The sequence below is a fragment of the Nannobrachium achirus genome (genome assembly GCF_963921795.1).
Source record: "Nannobrachium achirus genome assembly, chromosome: 3".
NCBI lineage: Eukaryota > Metazoa > Chordata > Actinopteri > Myctophiformes > Myctophidae > Nannobrachium > Nannobrachium achirus.
In genome coordinates, this window is record NC_137812.1 from 19,166,626 (window position 1) to 19,184,641 (window position 18,016).

General features: G+C 49.1%; 1 protein-coding gene across 1 annotated transcript; it reads left to right on the plus strand.

The window, feature by feature from the left end:
• The first annotated feature begins 252 nt into the window (after positions 1-252).
• On the plus strand, positions 253-14,526 carry LOC308281493 (uncharacterized protein). The gene is made up of 4 exons (XM_080721710.1): positions 253-835; positions 2,624-2,724; positions 3,661-3,772; positions 12,829-14,526. The coding sequence occupies exons 1-4, from the start codon at positions 484-486 to the stop codon at positions 13,953-13,955; spliced, it is 1,692 nt and encodes a 563-aa protein (XP_080577836.1). The 5' UTR covers positions 253-483; the 3' UTR covers positions 13,956-14,526.
• Positions 14,527-18,016: the final 3,490 nt, after the last annotated feature.

An 18,016-nucleotide genomic window follows, 5' to 3' on the forward strand; every position in this document is an offset into this window, starting at 1 on the left:
TTTTTGGGCCTATAGCCTACCATATACCATGCAATTAATATAAAGTTGTATTAATAAAAAGAAACATAAAACACATACACATTATAGCCTATATATGTGAGATCAAGTAACTTGAGAGTGAAAATACCAGTTGCTGCACTTTGGGAATGAAATGATGCTGAATAACAAAGTGACGTCATCAGACGGCGACTGTCTGGCACCCCGAGAAGCGCCAGCAGCAGCACCAACAACCATCCAACCATAACAACACAATCCAGACACACAGAGAGCAGATCTGCAGCAGGTCGACACACAACACAACCAATCACTGCACGCTGATCAGCTTCATTATCATCACATGTAGATCAGATCCGTCTGGAGCGCACAGCAAGCAAAGCAACAACAGCGGTCTCTCTCTCTCTTCTGTTCTGTGCGTGTGTTGTACCATAGCCTATGTGTGTGTGCGTGCGTGCGCTGCTGACATTGTGCACATGAACAGGAGTAATGTCTCTGATGATGGCGGACTGCGTTGGCTTCCAGGCGCAGATCGCCTCCATCATAGAGCTGCTGGCCAACTCGGCCGTGGTGGAGATCTGTAAGCTGGTGGAGGACGGCATGGCGGCGCTGCGCTCCCAGATGGAGCAGGAGAGGGAGAAGAGCGCCGAGGAGAACGACGCCCTGCGGCACAGGCTGCGAGAGATGGACGTGAAGATGAGGAGCTACGAGAGGAAGATGAGGAGAGGAGGAGGACGCAGCAGCGGCAGCAGCGGTGCTGGTAGCAGCAGCGGCGGCAGCCTGGGCCAGCAGCAGCAGCAGCAGCAGCGAGAAGAAGCCACGTTTAACAGGCCGCCAGAAGGTATGGATGGATGGGTGGGTGCCATTGGGTGGATGATGGATGGGTGGATGTGTGGATTGGTCGGAGCCTCGGAGGGATGTTCAATCATGCTCCATAATCTGAAGAACATCATCAGACAGCATGTCTGTCAGTCACTTGGCATTGTCTGTAGCCTACACATTTAGGCACTTATAGCCCAGCAAAAACGCCCCCTATTCTGAGTGGAACATTAGCCATAAATGGCCTATATCTACTAGCCTATTATGAGCTTGTAATGTGTTGTGTTTCTGTCGAAGATAGTTGGTGTGTGTCGTGAAGAACATCAGACAGCATGACAGCAGTCAGTCACTGGACACTGGCTCTGTCTGTCTGTCTGTCTGTCTGTCTGTCTGTCTGTCTGTCTGTCTGTACATTTAGGCACTTAAATCCCAGCAAAACGCCCCCTGTTCAGAGTGGAACATTAGCCAGAAATGGCCTATATCTTCTATTAGCTTATTATGAGCTTGTATTGTGTAGTGTTTCTGTCGAAGATATTTGGTGTGTGAAGAACATCTATGTGTTGTCAGACTCGTCATTTGACACACAGACACTGTCTGTACATTTAGGCACTTAAACCCCAGCAAACGCCCCCTATATTCAGAGTGGAGGATTAGCCATAAATAGCCTATCTATGAGCTTATTTAGCTTGTATTGGCTTGTATTGTATTTCTGTTGAAGATATTTGCTGTGTGAAGAACATCTATGTGTTGTCACTTGACACACAGACACAGTCTGTATTATTAGGCACTTAAACCCCTGCAAACGCCCCCCATATTCAGAGTGGAGGATTAGCCATAAATAGCCTATCTATGAGCTTATTAGCTTGTATTGGCTTGTATTGTATTGTATAGTATTTCTGTCTAAGATATTTGGTGCGTAGAAGCAGGAAACAAGAGCAGCAGACCAATTAAGGGACCGTTTTTGCTAACCATAGAGGGTGTAAGTCGTTATAGGGGCGTAATAGATGATGCATGATATTAAGTGATAACTCTGCTTCTATTGCAATGCTTAGTTAGCCTGTGTTAGCCAGGGTTTGCTCCAGGGCCAGATTGCACAGCACAAAAGTGCACTAGCTTGTGTCTGTGCTTTTTGGCAAGCAACACTAGTAGTAGTAGTAGTACCACAGCATATAAACCCTTTTCATTCATCCTCCTCCTCCACCCATGGATGCTGACAGCACATGGCCATCTCTCTCTCTCTCTCTCTATCTCTCTCTCTCTCTCTCTCTCTCTCTCTCTCTCTCTCTCTCTCTCTCTCTCTCTCTCTCTCTCTCTCTTGAAAACAACGTCATTAGGCTACCATAACAGTGGTTCTCAACCTGTGGGTCAGATGATTAACTTCGTGCAACATTGTTTTCTCACTCAACAGTAAACAGACTAACATAATGTTTAAGTTTATAGAGGGTTTATGCATACTTCTAAAGTGACAATTTAAGTACTTTTAGACATTTTTTTAATACCTCTAAAATTTTAAATTAAACATTGGCTAAAAATCTTAATTAAACATTGGCCAAATTGTCAAATATTAGAGGCAGAAATTGTGAAAATAGCCAATCTACATGCTCACCGCGCGAGGCGTTGTGAGCATCTGCTATTTTCACAATAGAACCGTGTTATACAAAATATAATGCCTCAACTCTTAGCACTCATCAGGGTGGGGGGGTACCCAGTTAAAATATGATTATTTTGGGGGTAGCAGCCTGAAAAGGCCAGTGACCTAACAGGTCAAACCCAGCCTCTGTAACGACTGTACTTTATTGTGACCCTGCAGCGTCCTGTGGTCATTTCCCAGGGACAGAAGATCATCAGCCAAGGGTGGCTCCTCTTCCTGTCGTCTCTGAAGACATCCAGACATTCCAACACATGGCGAAGGTGAAGTCAGATATGAGCTGTATTTTATATGTTTATTTGTTATTTATTGTTTTTAAACACCACTATTCATTTCCGATTAAGGCAGATGATTCAAACTAAGTACTACCTCTCATGTAGTTCCTTTTTCTCTTGTACTGTTATAATGCTATAAAAAGGCAATGAGTCATGACAGTCACAAAATGTATTCACAAATGTCTACAAAGAGCTTTTGTGCCTATCTTGCCATTTTCTGTAATATGAATATTCGTCTTTTTTATAATAAAATACGATACCATGTGAGACCTAGTCTCGCGTAGCCAGACAACTATTCCACAATCTCCGAATGCTATATAGAGTCTGGAAGAGCAGCTCCCGAACGGCGAGTATCGGAAGTAGCCACTGCTGCACTGAACTGTAGTCCCATTGGAAACATAACAGAAACACAATAGCTCAGACAAAGTCATTCGAGCTGCCTATTCTTGTTATGAGTGTATAGTTTAAGAAAACGTTTGAAAACATCATGGAGGTGACACCAATAACACCAGAGAAAGACGAAATAAAGCCCCCAGAAATATTGAAAGGAGACTTAACGCTTCCAGTAGGACATGTTATTGTTACTGCACCAAGGGAGCGGTTGCGTCACATCCGCTTTATCTCGCTCTCATCGTTTCTTCTTCCGTTTGCCAGACTGTATGCCGGGAGCATTTAACCAAATCGCGGAGGCAACAGTCTGGCCACGCGAGACTATGTGAGACCTTACAGGTCTTTGTTCTTTTAAGTCTCAATATATGTGAGGTTGCCTCTGGCTGTGGTTTGATCACAAAACTTTGTTACCACCACTCTTATAAATGGTATTCAGTCACTCAGTCCACGGTTGTGGTGGTCTGGATCTGGCCGGTTCAAAGTGTGCGGGGTTTGAAGACAGACGTGTTTGATTTATGGATTTCATCCCAACAGGAGGACGCTCAGGCGGTGCCACTGGTCAAGCAGGAGAAAGTAGAGAGAAGCGACTGCAACCTGGACCTCAAAGTGGAAGTCAACATACGAGCAGAGTGTGGCCTGTCTTCTGGTATGTACTGTATGTGCGCTACCCACTCACAAGCCGCCATAGTCTGCTAAACAGATGTTATACTGTTATGTGTTTTGCCAAGTCCCGGTTTGGAGGAAAAGACACGCTGTGATTGGCCAGTACGGTCACTTTGAGTGGCAGTTGTGTCGAGTGCTCACATGCACTAAAACGAAAGTTACGTATGTAACTACGGTTCTATGAATCCCGAATGACCGCCAGAGGCGGTGCTTTAAGCACTGAATATTCCCCCTCGCGCATGCGTAGTTCGAGTGTTTATACCAAAAAAGTCACCTGTGACCCCCGTATGACCCGGTAGTGGTCTATATGTATCGGGGACCATCAGGGAAACAGTCCCTACAGAATTTTCTCGCGAGAATGCGAGGATTCTGAGTGACCCAGAACTCTGGCGGTCATTCGGGATTCATAGAACCGTAGTTACATACGTAACTTTCGTTCTATTTCATCCCTCCTGACCGCCAGAGGCGGTGCTTTAAGCACTGAATGACGTATACCAACAGAGTCACGAAGAATCCACAATACCAACCTCAGTGGGTAGAATGGGAGGACTCCGGGCGAAGGACCACACCCAATGGATGTGGGGTGGCAACGTTAACCTTGTAGTATCTCATGAATGTACCTGGCGCCGCCCAAGAGGCAGCGGCACAGATCTCCTCCAGTGGCACGCCCCTCAGGGCAGCCAACGATGTGGAGACCTTCCTTGTGTCGTGGCAGCGAATACCCGATGGTACGGGCTGGTCGCTTGCCGCATAGGCATGGCTGATCGTGTCCACAATCCAGTGGGCGAGGCGCTGTTTTGACAGCGCACAACCCCTCTTTGGGCCACCGTGGCAAACGAACAGCTGCTCAGAGCGCCTAATGCTCTTAGTAGCCAAAACATAGGCCCTAAGGGCCCGCACCGGACACAATAGTTCCGTCCTGCCTGTAAGCTCTCCTGTTGGAGGGATAAACTGAGCCAGCCGTATAGGCTGGTTAAGGTGTGCAGTTGAAAGCACCTTGGGGATGAACGCAATATTTGGCCAGAGGGTGACGCCTGAGCCGTCTGCGTTCCACCTCAGACATGACCCACTCACGGAGAGGGCATGGAGCTCCCCGACACGCTTTGCTGACGTTATGGCCAGGAGGAAGGCCGTCTTACAAGACAGCCACTTCAGCAGTGCCCTGGCCAAGGGCTCAAATGGAGGCCCACATAGGGCATCTAATACCAAATTAAGGTCCCATGCTGGAGCTCTTGGGGCTCTTGGGGGGTTCAGCCTCCGAGCCCCCTTGAGAAATTCAGACACCATCCAGTGGCTCCCTACTGTGGCATTATCAACTCTCACATGATTGAGAGATATGGCCGCTAAATACACTCTTAAGGTCGACGGGGACCGGCCCTTAACAAGAAGCGATTGTAGAAAGCGCAAGACTATCGGAATAGAGCAGCGTACTGGATCTTCGCTGCGGACCTTGCACCAGTTGGAAAAGAGCTTCCAGCGATTGCTGTACTGTGCCCTAGTAGAAGGGGCTCTTGCGTTCAAGATTGTCTCCTGAACGGAGCCTGTACAGCTGCTCAGGAGCGGTTCGGGCCCTGCAGCAGCCAAGCACAAAGCTTGAGGAATTGAGGGTTGGGGTGCCAGATCTGACCCCCCAACTGAGATAGGAGGTCTCGCCTGTCCGGTAGGCGCCATGGCATCCCACGGCTGAGCCTGTGGAGCAGTGGAAACCAAATCCTCCCCGGCCAGAAAGGTGCTACCAAGAGAACTCTGTGACCTTCCTGAAGAACCCTCTGGAGAACTAACTGTATTAGAGGAAGAGGTGGAAATGCGTAAAGAAGCGCATCTGGCCATGGGTGAGCCAGTGCGTCCTGGCCCAGAGGACTGGTTGTCTCCACTAGGGAGAACCACAATGGGCAGTGGGCTGACGCCTCCGAGGCGAACAGGTCCACCTCCGCCCTGCCGAAGTGGTCCCAGATGGACTGCACCACCTCCGTATGGAGGCGCCACTCTCCCGGAGGAGGCTTCTGACGGGAGAGGAAGTCTGCCACCTGGTTTCGGTCCCCTGGCACATGTATTGCCCGTAGGCTGGCCAGGTGTGGGGCTGCCCACATCCAGAGCTCCGTGGCCACCTCCAGGAGCCGTGCCGACTTGGTCCCACCTTGGTGGTTTATGTGACACACGGCCGAGGTGTTGTCTGAACGTATCAGAACGTGCTTGCCTCTGAGGAATGGCAGGAAATGCTGCAGGGCCAAATACACCGCTCGCAGCTCCAGCACGTTGATGTGGTCGGTACTGTCTTTCGCAGACCACTGTCCGTGAGCTATCCTTCTCTGCCACACCGCACCCCAGCCCAAGGGGCAGGCATCGGTGGACACGTTCTCCCTGCGGGACGGAAGGGACCCCATAGGGACGCCCTTCGAAATGTAAGCCCTGTCCCTCCATGGAGCTAGGGCAAGGAGACACCGTCGGGACACCATGACCTTCTTGTGTTTGTGCCGCTCGGCATCCAGATGTAAACTGTTGAGCCACCTCTGCAAGGGGCGCAACCGCAGCAAGCCAAGCGGAACAACAGCCGCAACGGATGTTAGTTTGCCTAGAAGGCTGAGGAACGAGAGATATGGCAGACACCTGCCTCTCCGAAAAATGGGCAGAAGTCCCAGAATGTCGCCCACCCGGCGGGCGGACGGACGGGCTGTCATACTTCCTGAGTGCAAGGCCAGGCCAATAAATGTCGCAGTTTGCATTGGATTTAGACAACTCTTTTGCAGATTTACCTTTAATCCTAGACGGGATGCGTGGGACAGAAGACGTCTGGTCTGCTCGGCGACTTGTGCCCTGGATGGTGCACATATCAACCAGTCGTCCAAATATGGCAGGACCTTCATTCCCTGGGCCTGCAACGGTGCCAGTGCTGCTGCCACGCATCTGGTGAAGACCCTTGGGGAGAGGGAGAGCCCGAACGGTAGTACTCTGAACTGCCAGTGTCGTCCCCGATAGGCGAACCGGAGGAAATGGCGGTGTTGAGGAGCAATTGGGACGTGAAAATAAGCGTCCTTTAAGTCCACGGACGTGAACCACTCCCCGTGGGAAATTGACCGGACTACGTCCACCGGGGTCAGCATGTGGAATGGCATGACCTTTAGGTATTGGTTTAGTCCCCTGAGATCTAACACAGGACGGAATCCGCCAGTTTTCTTTGGAACAAGAAAATATGTTGAGTAGAACCCCTGAGGTTTTAAGAGGGGGTCTACGGGCTCTATGGCGCCCTTGTCCAGGAGGGCGGATAGCTCCTGGTCCAAAATGATGGCTTTTGCCGGGTCGCCGATGGTAGTCGTTTTGACCCGGCTGGCTGTGGGGGGCCGGCGTCGGAATTGGAGCTTGTACCCGTGGGTTAGAGTGGAAACCACCCACAGGTCCGAAGCTTGAGCAGCCCAGTACCTGAGCTGCTGATGTGAAAAATATCCGACGTCCGGCCCCGTGGCTTCAGTATCTAGTAGCCCCTCGACCCCTAGGGGCCCTGGAGGGGCGGTGTCGTCCAGGGTCCGGGGTCTGAAACTGCCTAGATGGCCCAGGGGGCGCGGGGGCAGAGAACCGAAAGTCCCGGAACTGTGCAGGCTGCTGGTAGCGGCGCTGGCCTCTGGCCTGAGTTGGTGGTGTGTAAGTTTGTGGGGCAGCCCTTGTCTGCCCCCCAAAGCCCCTACCCCTACCGGGGGGAGCTCTGCTGGGGGGAGGCATGCGTCGCAGGCTTGCGAGCTGTTGCCTTGTCTGCCCCGCCTGGATTGTCCTATCCAATGCCTCTTGGGCATGTGAGCCAAACACGGTTCCAGGCTCCACTGGGAGAGCACGTAGAGTCTTCTTCGACTTCTCTCTGATCGGCGCTTGGGATATCCACACCTGGCGTCGAGCCTGGACGAGATGGGACATCATCCGTCCAACCTCCCGGGACATGTGACCAAATGCCTCCAGGGCCGCATCACAGAGGGAGATGTTGTCTCCTTCTGTCTTGTCGTCTACCCCCTCTTTGCCCTCACGTAGACTGGCTGAGAGGGCAAGCATCAGGTGAGAGAGGGAGTTGCCTATACGCCCGGCACGACACCCTGTGTCATAAGCTCTGATGAGCAAATCGTCGGTGAGCCTGCACGTGGGACGAGGGCACCTTGTGTCCTGGCCCAGACACTCCTCGGGGGGTAATACGAGGGATGCAATGCACGGCTCAACCGCCGGCATTCGATCCAAACCCACTGCTGCGGCATTGTGCATAGCAGCCAGGGTGCGAGCATCAGCAGACATGCGGGCGCCAGCCTTAGTATCTGCCCAGCTGGCATGCAGCTCCCTCAGGAAGTCCTCTGAATGAGGAACGGTAAAGGCTGTAGGGGGTGGCCTGCGCCTGAAGAAGGCGCTAGCAGGAGCTGAATCAGCCTGCTGCGGTATAGGGACATTTAGGCGCTCTAAGGCCATGCGCAGAATCTCGCGCATAGAGCAATTCTCCGTTGCACCCAGCGAGCTCCGACCTGAGGAATGGGAGCCCGGATCTGAGGTTCGAGAGGACGCATCCTCCTCATCTTCCGCCTCTCCGTGGTATCCCGCCCCTCCGTGGTATTCCCCGAAGTGCGTGTCTGATGCCGTCAGGGAGAGCGTATCATCCTCTGGGACAAGGTGTGGCATTTGTAGACCGGGAACCTGAGCTTGCTCTGATGGGGACACAGGCCGGTGAGCCATAATCATTGCCTTCATCTCGGCCAATTCAGCGGTCAGCAGATCAACCTTCGAGGTTAATTTTCGCTCAGTCTTTGTCTTCTTCTTGGGAGGGGGGCCGGCATTAGCACTAGCAGCGGCCGCCTCCACTCGCCGCCTAGCCTGCCTAGTCTGGCGTGAAGTTGACTGACCTGCTGAGAGTTCACCTTCGCCATCTACTTCTGCCAGCCTGGCAACCCTCAGTGCCCGCGTCATGTAGCCGCAGTTCATGCAGGCTTTATCAGTAAGTGCCTCCTTCAGATGTTGAGTGCCAAGGCACTTAGGGCAGAGGTCATGGCCATCGTCAGGATGAAGAGAGGCCTGACAGTTGGTGCACAGGTGAGAGGCTGAGCACTCCATTGCAGCAGCACAAGTTCTACTACACCAGCTAAGCACTGAGCGCAAGCGCTATCAGTTGCTGCTTCAGACCGTATACTGGGGGGAGGGAGCGCTCACGCTGCCTGCTCCAGCAGAGGTCGTTGGTTTTGTCTGAAGACAACTTACTGGGGGGAGGGAGCGCTCACGCTGCCTGCACCAGCAGAGGCTAATATAACCAGAAGGTTGTAATTTCCTAATTCTTAAATTAGGAAAAATATACTAGTACAGTGACGTCATTACGTGCGCGTCACGCGTCTCTGACGCATTCACGTTGCCTAGAGACGCATTCACGTCGTTGCCCTGGGGTCCCACGGACGCATCGCCTCTATTGGAGTCCACGTTAAAATAATTTACCACGTCGCGAAAAAAATTATATTTTAAAAAGTCCACAGACGCCACCATTGTTCATGGGTGAAGGCATACTACTTAACCCTACTTTAACACAAATGAAATCCGCGTAGAAAGTCTTAAAACAGATGATAGAACTAACAACAGTGTGTTTAGACTCCACCAACGCCATTTTGTGCGACCTTGCATGGTCACAGAATTCAATGGGTGCCTGAGTTTTAGCGTAGCACCGGGCCGCTCTCTGACCATAGTGGCACAGCGTGTTAAGGCGATACACAAAAAAGGGTTCCCCCACAGAACAAGGCACGGTCGCAGAAACTTGACGTCTCTACACTGCAGCGACATGCGCATTGGCAACGAGCGGTCTCCGAAAATAATTGCTTTAGTAAACTTGCTTAGTTGCGTTACTGTGAAAATGTCCCACAACTGAAAACATCCGACAATAGCCAATGATGTTATTATGATGATCCAACGGCTATGATCTCCGGTTGGAACTTGTGACAGCGTGAGGATTGATCGTCGTCACCTCTCCTCTCCCCAGTCCCCACGCTACGCTGTGGACCAGAGCTACTCTCCTCATTGCCGCGTCTCCCCCGCTCCGCTTGCTGCTCTGTCTGCAGGCAGCAAAGGACTGTCACCCTATCCGTGAAAGCCTTTTTCTGTGTCGTATTAAAAAAAGAATACAGTCCCGGGAGAGATGTGTAGTATGGTACATGTGTCTTTAGTTCCGACCGCTTAGAAAAGGTAATTGATCGGTTGACAGAAACTTTATAAGCGTGTTTGAGTTTGTTTCGCCAGCACAGCCACCCTGCCTCTGTGTCTATTTGTAACTCCATGCTGCGCATTCATGTATGCAGCAGACGCGAACGCGCATTCACGTTCACTGTAGTTGCATTCAACAGCGCAAATTGTTGATGTGAGGTTTAAGAATAAAGAGAAGCAAGGTCTTATTGTCACTACTCTACAGGGACAAGAAGCAAAATGCAATGTTGTGATCGAGGTGATAATAATAATAAGAAAAACTAAGATAAGGCATAAGGGGGGATGATGATGATGATGATGATGATAATAATAATAATAATAATAAAATAGAAACGTCAACAGTATAGCCATAGAATAGCTGTATAAAGAATGTGTTCTATTGCAGACATATGTATGTATATAAAATAGCAGCCATAGTAACAGTAATAGTAGTTCCATCAACTACAGTAAGCCTACTACTTGACATGACAATAGCTGAACCACTGTCTTTAGACAGCCTTAATAACCTATTGTTGTGTGTAAAATAGCCTATAGAAAAAAGATAATAATAATAAAAATAATGGTAATAATAAGGGTAGTAATAATAATACATAAAAAAGTATCGAAAACCGTATCAAAAAAGGTATCGTATCGATTCCCAGGTATCGAAAAAGGTATCGTATCGATTCAGAGGTGAACAATACCCATCCCTACGCGGCGTTGAATTTTTGTGGGACCCATAAAATATCCCTGGGACTCATCCGAAAGACCCTTCTTGGGTCCCCGGGACTCATTACATTAAAAACCTATTAACATCACTGCTAGTAGCTAGTTCTACAGAAAGCTAGCTACAGCAGAAGCCTTAAGCTGGGGGGAGTGGGCGCTCACGCCGACTGCACCAGCAGAGGCTAATATAACCAGAAATATCAACAAAGATTATAAAAATATATATTCTGAATTAAACAATAAACTTCAGAAAATTAGCTATACCGTAACAGCTGTAAACTAGGGCTGGGAGCGCGTAGCTGCCTATGCCCCTGTAAGGTTAACGAAAAAAGAAACTAGATTGGGGAAAAAGATTCGCCACGCTACTAGCTGGTTATTAATTAAATCAAACGCCCTTAGCTGAGGGAGCACTTAGCTGCCAACCCAGCAGGGGAAACAACAAACAAAAGCTGCTATAATAATAGCTATTAGGCACAAGCCTTTAACAAGAGTGAAACTAAATGAGCAGTAGCTACTAGCTAGGCTAAACCCTCACGCTGGGAGCGTGGAGCGTTAACGCTCGCCGTTGTCACCAGCGGGGACCAAAAAACAACGAAAATCAATCGCTATAAACAGCGTGTATGAGGAAAAAAAGGAAAAACACTTTTATCCTTTATAATAATAACGCCACGATAACGGAACCGTTTACGATGGACCAAACAACCTTACATTGGAGGGAAGCGGCGCGGACGCGGCTTTTACCAACACAGGTGGACAACTATCAAAGTCAGACTGAACTCAACCGAGCGTCGTCTTAAATGCGGATAGCACCGCTAATAACCTTACCTTCTGGCCGGAGAAGAAGACCCTTCCTTACCGGCGAGAAGAGTTGAGAACGCCATAGCGTGGACGCTTTGTTTGTTGTTGATAAAGTTGCAGTCCCCGGAGGGCGAACGCTTCGCTACTCCGGCCAATGTATATGGCCGCGGAACTACTGGCAACTTAACTTTCAAAAGTAGATTTATTTATATAGAAATGCAGCTTAATCCTCTAAGCATAAGCATAACGCAAAGTTACAACTTCGCATGCGAGAAAAGAAAAGGGACTGTTTCCCTGATGGTCCCCGATACATATAGACCACTACCGGGTCATACGGGGGTCACAGGTGACTTTTTTGGTATAAACACTCGAACTACGCATGCGCGAGGGGGAATATTCAGTGCTTAAAGCACCGCCTCTGGCGGTCAGGAGGGATGAAATAGAACATGATTGTGACGGCTTGTGTGGGACAACCTAGGCATAGGTGTGTGTACAATGACAACTAATAACAGATTCATGAAAGAAACAAAATTGCTTAATAGCAATAGGCGTATGGGCTCTATATGATGGCTCTGCAAGGCTTACTTACTTTACAGTAATTTAGGATCATTATAAGTAAGAAAATGAGCCTAAATGTTATTAGTACCGAGTTGGCCTTTAACATATCTTACGCTATATTTCACTGACGATTAGCCAGTCCAATGGGCTATAGTACATCATCAGTATTGCATTCAAGAGGGTTTTCAATGATATTTAAAGAAATAAAGAACATCTAATGTTTGTAAATCTACCTCAGGGTGGCACTAGAGAAAAGCCCATGGGCTTCACCAAGTAAAGGGGCACAGTAAAAGGACAGTGCAGACAAGCTCTGTCAATGGAATGACTAGGGTTCACCTTCCAAGGAGAATGAATGAGGGAAGGCCACAGCAGGGTCATAGCAGAGCTTGTAGATCGGCTACTTTTGAGTATATGTTGTACTTGTAAGTGGTGTAGACCAAGATGAGCAAGGTTTTTGCCAGACCCATGAAATGGGTAGGCCTACATAAGCAAATGTCGGTCTGTCCGGGTTTTCTATATAAAGGGTATATATGATGATGACATGATGATGACATGCCTACAAAAGGCATGATGTCATAAATGATGATGATAGACAGGGGGTCTGGCACAACCAGGTTGACCTGGTCTAGTTAAGATTAAATATCCATGCTGCTTCCATATCCATGCTGCTTCTCTCGCTTTAATCAGGTTTTTAATCTTATTTTAACATGATTAAAAGTGTCCATTTAAACGCAGCTACTGACAGTTTGTTTCTCTCTCATCTCACCCATCCATCAGACTTGGAACCCAACGAGGAAGCCAACAGCAACGAGAGCCCTCTCTCCGCCAGCGTCGCCGTGCCGGCCATAACGCAGACCTCCTCTCCCCGCGCCGACGCCACCATGGACCTGACCTGCAGGCCTCCCCGGGCCAAGCGCAAGCCCGCTAAGCATGTCGGCGGTCCGGTCCCCGCCAGCGGTGGGATGTCCGCGGCGGGCAGGAGCCTGTCGGACGTGGCCCTGAAGCTGGACGGCGAGCCGAACGAGGAGGACGCCGGCGAGAACGACCACCAGACCTCCCAGCTGTCGGGCACAGGCTCGTCGTCGTCGGACGCGGCGCCCAGCCCGGAGCGAGGAGGCCTCAGCAGCCTGGGGCTGGACCTGGCCTGGATGCAGGAGAGGGTCAGCCACCTGGGGGCCGCCTTCGCCGTGGCCCAGCTGGGCCTGGGCAACGTGGAGGCGGCGGGGGCCCACCCCTCGGCCGCCTTCCCCTCTACAGGCGGGGGAGGAGCGGACGGCCTGGACGCCGCCGGCCAGCCCACCATGCTGTTCCCCGGCGGCGCACACGAGATGGCCGCCTTCGCCGCCTCCTTCGACATGGCGGCGGCGGCAGCGGCGGCGCCCCCGCCAGGGCCCACTAATGCTGCCCCCGCCGCGTCCACCGGAGGCCAGAGGCGGCCTTACAGGAGCGGGGGTGGTGCCGCCGCGGCCGGGGGGAAAGACCCGGCTGTGTGCGGGGTGTGTGGCCGCGTGTTCCCCAGCCCCGCCGCCCTGGAGCTCCACAGCCGCGTGCACACAGGGGAGCGGCCCTACAGCTGCCCGCACTGCGGGAAGGGCTTCGCTCAGCCCAACAACCTGCGGGTCCACCTCCTCATCCACTCCGGGGAGCGCCGCTACCACTGCTCCCTGTGCGGGAAGAGCTTCATCTCCTCCAGCCACCTGAAGCGCCACCGCACCGTGCACACGCAGGAGAAGCCCTACACCTGCGCGCGCTGCGGACAGTCCTTCAGCCAGATGTGCAGCGTGCGGCGGCACCGGCAGCAGTCGCAGTGCGGTTCGCCGTCGTCGGCCTCGGCGCCCAGCCCAGAGCGAGGTGGCCTCAACAGCCTGGGGCTGGACCTGGCCTGGAAGCAGGAGAGGATCTGAGGGTAAGAAAGACCCCAGAGCGGGCGCCGTCTGCTTCCTTGTAAAGGACGGGCTGACTTCGCCGACACCGCAAAGGAAAATCCACATCGCCCTGTAACAAGAGTTCCCACGTCTCACCGATGTGGTCTGACAGAGTTGGGAGACGATATCTGTGAGCATGACAGCAACCTCTTTCCCTATGCTAGAGACCACACCAGAGAACCAAGGTTGTGACATGAACAGATCAGAATTTTAACCCCTAAAAAAAAAAAAAAGAAGAAGAAGCACTTGTTCATTGAAGTAGTTCTAATCAGTGAATTTTGTTTTAGTGTGGATTATTCCAGGTGACTTAAACATTGTTCTTGTTTTCAAGCAGAGAGGACTGGAAAAACTTGGCCGACAAGTGTTCGAAAGAGATTGCAGTTCAAACAGGATCCATCCTATCGTAACAAAGAAAAGTATTTTTGAAGACTATATTCTACCATCTTGGGATTGATGTTTTAAAGAAAAACATGGCCGCAGTGAGCTAACATTCTATGTAGGTTTACACTTACACTTTAGAGGAATTGTGTGAATTCTGGGCAGTAGTCAAGCAAACAATGGAGACGCTACAAACTAAGTCGATGTAAAACATGCTCATGTGTTCTTTCCACATGAGATGTGTCCCTTCAATACTGTCCTTGGTTTATATCAGACTGACCACTAAAACCCAGATACATACAGTACTACTAGATGTACTTTTATTTCCCTTCAGTTTAAGGACATCTTACACTACAAGATTTCATTACTTACTGTACAGGGAAGTTAGTGTGACGGGTTTTATTAGTTCTGCTATAAAGGTGAATTCAGAATGTTTTAGTCGCACAGTGGGTGAATTATTTTCAAGCATTACAGCTTTGGCAAAAATGCACATGTTCAATCATATCAAGATTTCTGAAGAAAACATTATTTCCTGGTCTGCGATGGTTAAAAACGTGCTATTGGGGGCACGGTGGCTCAGTCGGTAGCGCTGTCGCCTAACAGCTGGAAGGTCCTGGGTTCGATTCCCGCCGGGGGACGCTGGGGGCGTGTGTTCTCTCCTCTGCGTCAGGGCCTTTCTGTGTGGAGTTTGCATGTTCTCCCCATGTCTATAGGGTAGATACCCTCACAAAAACATGCAGTAATCCTGCTCTCTATAATGCCTCCCCCTGGCCAGCCGGTGGCGCCTGATGATGGAAGGAACACGTTATTCCTACCAGCTCCTTCCACGCGATACATCCAACCGGGGAAGCTCCCCCCTGTCAGGTGATAAGAAGTGGCTTGCTCACTCCTCATGCACTGAAGGAAGCATGAGCTCAGTTCGGGGCCCACCCCACAGGTTGGCAGAGGGAGAGCAGAGCCCTGGATTACAGCTTAGGCACTGGGTGAAAAATGGGTTACAAAATCATCGGATAACAATTTTAAAAAGGAAAAAGAAGTGCTATAGTTTGTAAGAATTGGGCTCTGTATCTTTTTTGGGACTACTTCAGATGAAGACAATGTTGGCTGCAATGTTTTGTCAGTTGTAAAGTTGTTTCCATATTTTAGTAGGGGAAAAAAGCATCTGCTGATGCTCTGCAAAAATGTGCATTGCATGCTAAAGAAGCTAAAATCTTTATTTTTATTCAGTCTACTATTACCATCCAATATTCTTTAAGCACTGCGTAGAAACTTATATAGGACACAAGCCTTTTTTCCTTTTCATAATAGTGAAGTCACAAGTGGATTTGACCTGTAAGCACTGTGTTCCTGATATCTAGTACTATCTAGTACTGCTGGTGGTCGACTGCACACATGGGCCTTATGTTGACTGCAAGCCGATAGTGTGTAGGGCCATGTTCACATTTGCGGACCACGTCTGATTATTGGCCTATATCCAGATGGATATCAGATTGGTCTCAACTTCTCTCAAGTCAAGTCTGAACAGCAAAACAAAAACAAAAAACATGTGGAAAGGGATTTTTAATAATCAGATTTGAACCACATACATACCTACAGTATGTGGTTTGAAATGCGATTCAAATTGGATTTCCTAAAATGTGTTTCAATTGGGATACCGGGACGGGGAAGCCTGATTTGAGGCTAAAGGTCTGACGTGTAAAGTAAGAGCAGATGAAAACGCGAGGACACTATAATGACACGTGACTGCTGATGGAACCTGTGACATTCCATATTTTAACGGGTATGTTTATCGTACCTGTTACTGTTAAAGATAATCACTCCAGTCAGGCCATCATGTAAATTCACGTGCTGTAACTGTAAATTGTGATCTTCCCGGGAGGTTTTCTCAAGACACGCATAACTTGAAATTCTGGCGAGACGGCACATAATGTGCTGCTTTCTTCTTAGTCCATGAAATCTTGTAGTGTGAGTCTGTCTTATGGGGCCATTTCAGTGAAAACGCTCCCTAGCTTTGCACTTTTCCCATAGCAGTTCATGTAGGTTTGGTGGTTACTTGTATGTACATCGCACTAGATGTGTAGTATACTTTATATCTTTATTATGCCTTAAGAACAAATCCTGATGTGCTTGTTCTAATGTTTTAATATCCATTATTGTCACTGGTGATTACTCCACACCACCTTACTTCCAGAACATGGATATTGTCCTTTTTTATGTTTGTTTCTTTGTTTGTTTTTTTGGAAGGTGAGTTAAAGTATAAATGTCACAAGACAGGTAAACTTGAAGATGAACTGAAAAAGATATTTGTGCAGTACAGAGAGATTGGGTGGGTAAAGTTCCTGCCTAGTGCCTACACAGTGAGACTCCTCGCTGGCAGGTGAAAAGAAGCAACAAGCCATTCATTCCATGTGCATCACCATACCGTCAGTGTAAAGACTGACCAGTAGGGGTCAGTAGGGAGACGATTGCACGTTTGTTGGGGGAAATCAGGGAATTAGCCAGTAGCTATGCCCCTCCGCTAAAAGCTTTTGTCCAATGCTAGCTTAGCAACCGGCAACCGGAAGTTCTTCTAAGCTAGCATTGGACAAAAGCTTTTTGGGAGGGGCATAGCTACTGGCTAATTGGCATAGTGACTGTTTTGAAAGAAGGGGGGGGGGGGGGGGATTGACACACAAAATAACTCGGCATAATTGAGAGCAGCAGCAGGGGTGATGAATTTAGCTGTACCGAACAGATATCTACTTTGGTTTATTTTCAGTATTTTTGTATTCCGCTCCCGTGCGAAGGCAGCCAAAGTGCACTCAAAAATCCTATCGCTCATTATGACACCTTAATCTCGGAAACCACAGCGATCCAAGTGACGTAGGCTATTAAAACATACTGCGTTTGCTATAGAGAAACGTCTTTAAAGAAAGTTCCATTTTCTTGAGCTAAAATATACCTGTTGCCTGGGTTTGATCATTTGACATTTTTAATGGACAATTACTGTCAGTGTGTGAGTTCAGCCTAGGGGTGGGCGATATGGAAAAATACGATATCACAATATTTTTCCAAGCTGTATCACGATACACGATCTTATCACGATTCTTTTTCATGTTGTTTTTTTATGGTTATTTGTCAAGTTACTTAACAGTACAACCTACAAGGTAACACAAACTAAAGGAAAAAGGAGTAACAGACCATTTAGACCAGTGGTCCTCAAAGTGGGGTCCAGGGACTCTGGTTCCTTTTGGGAGGTCTAAATTTGACCCTTACAAGAATGTAACTCTGACAGTATACAAATGAAACCAAATGGACCCTTCCATTTGGTTTCATTTGTATACTGTCAGAGTTAAGAGGGAGACCTTGACATTTTAAAGTTTGAGAACTGCTGATTTAGACCAAAATGCAGGTTTAAGAGAATTCCGCAATGAATCTCTGTATTAACAATTCAACAGGATTTTTTACAAGGCTCCCTCGTTGTATCACGATACATACAAATCTCTGAAAAGGAATATTGTGGAAACATTGTATCGCCTCAACGATATTTATCACCATATCGCCCACCCTTAGTGCAGCCGTTGGCTGGCAGTCTGTGGTTCTACCGGTACAACCTTCCTTGTCTTTTCATTGTTAAAAAGGCTGTCTACCCCAACATGTTCAAGGTTAAAACCTGAGGGGCA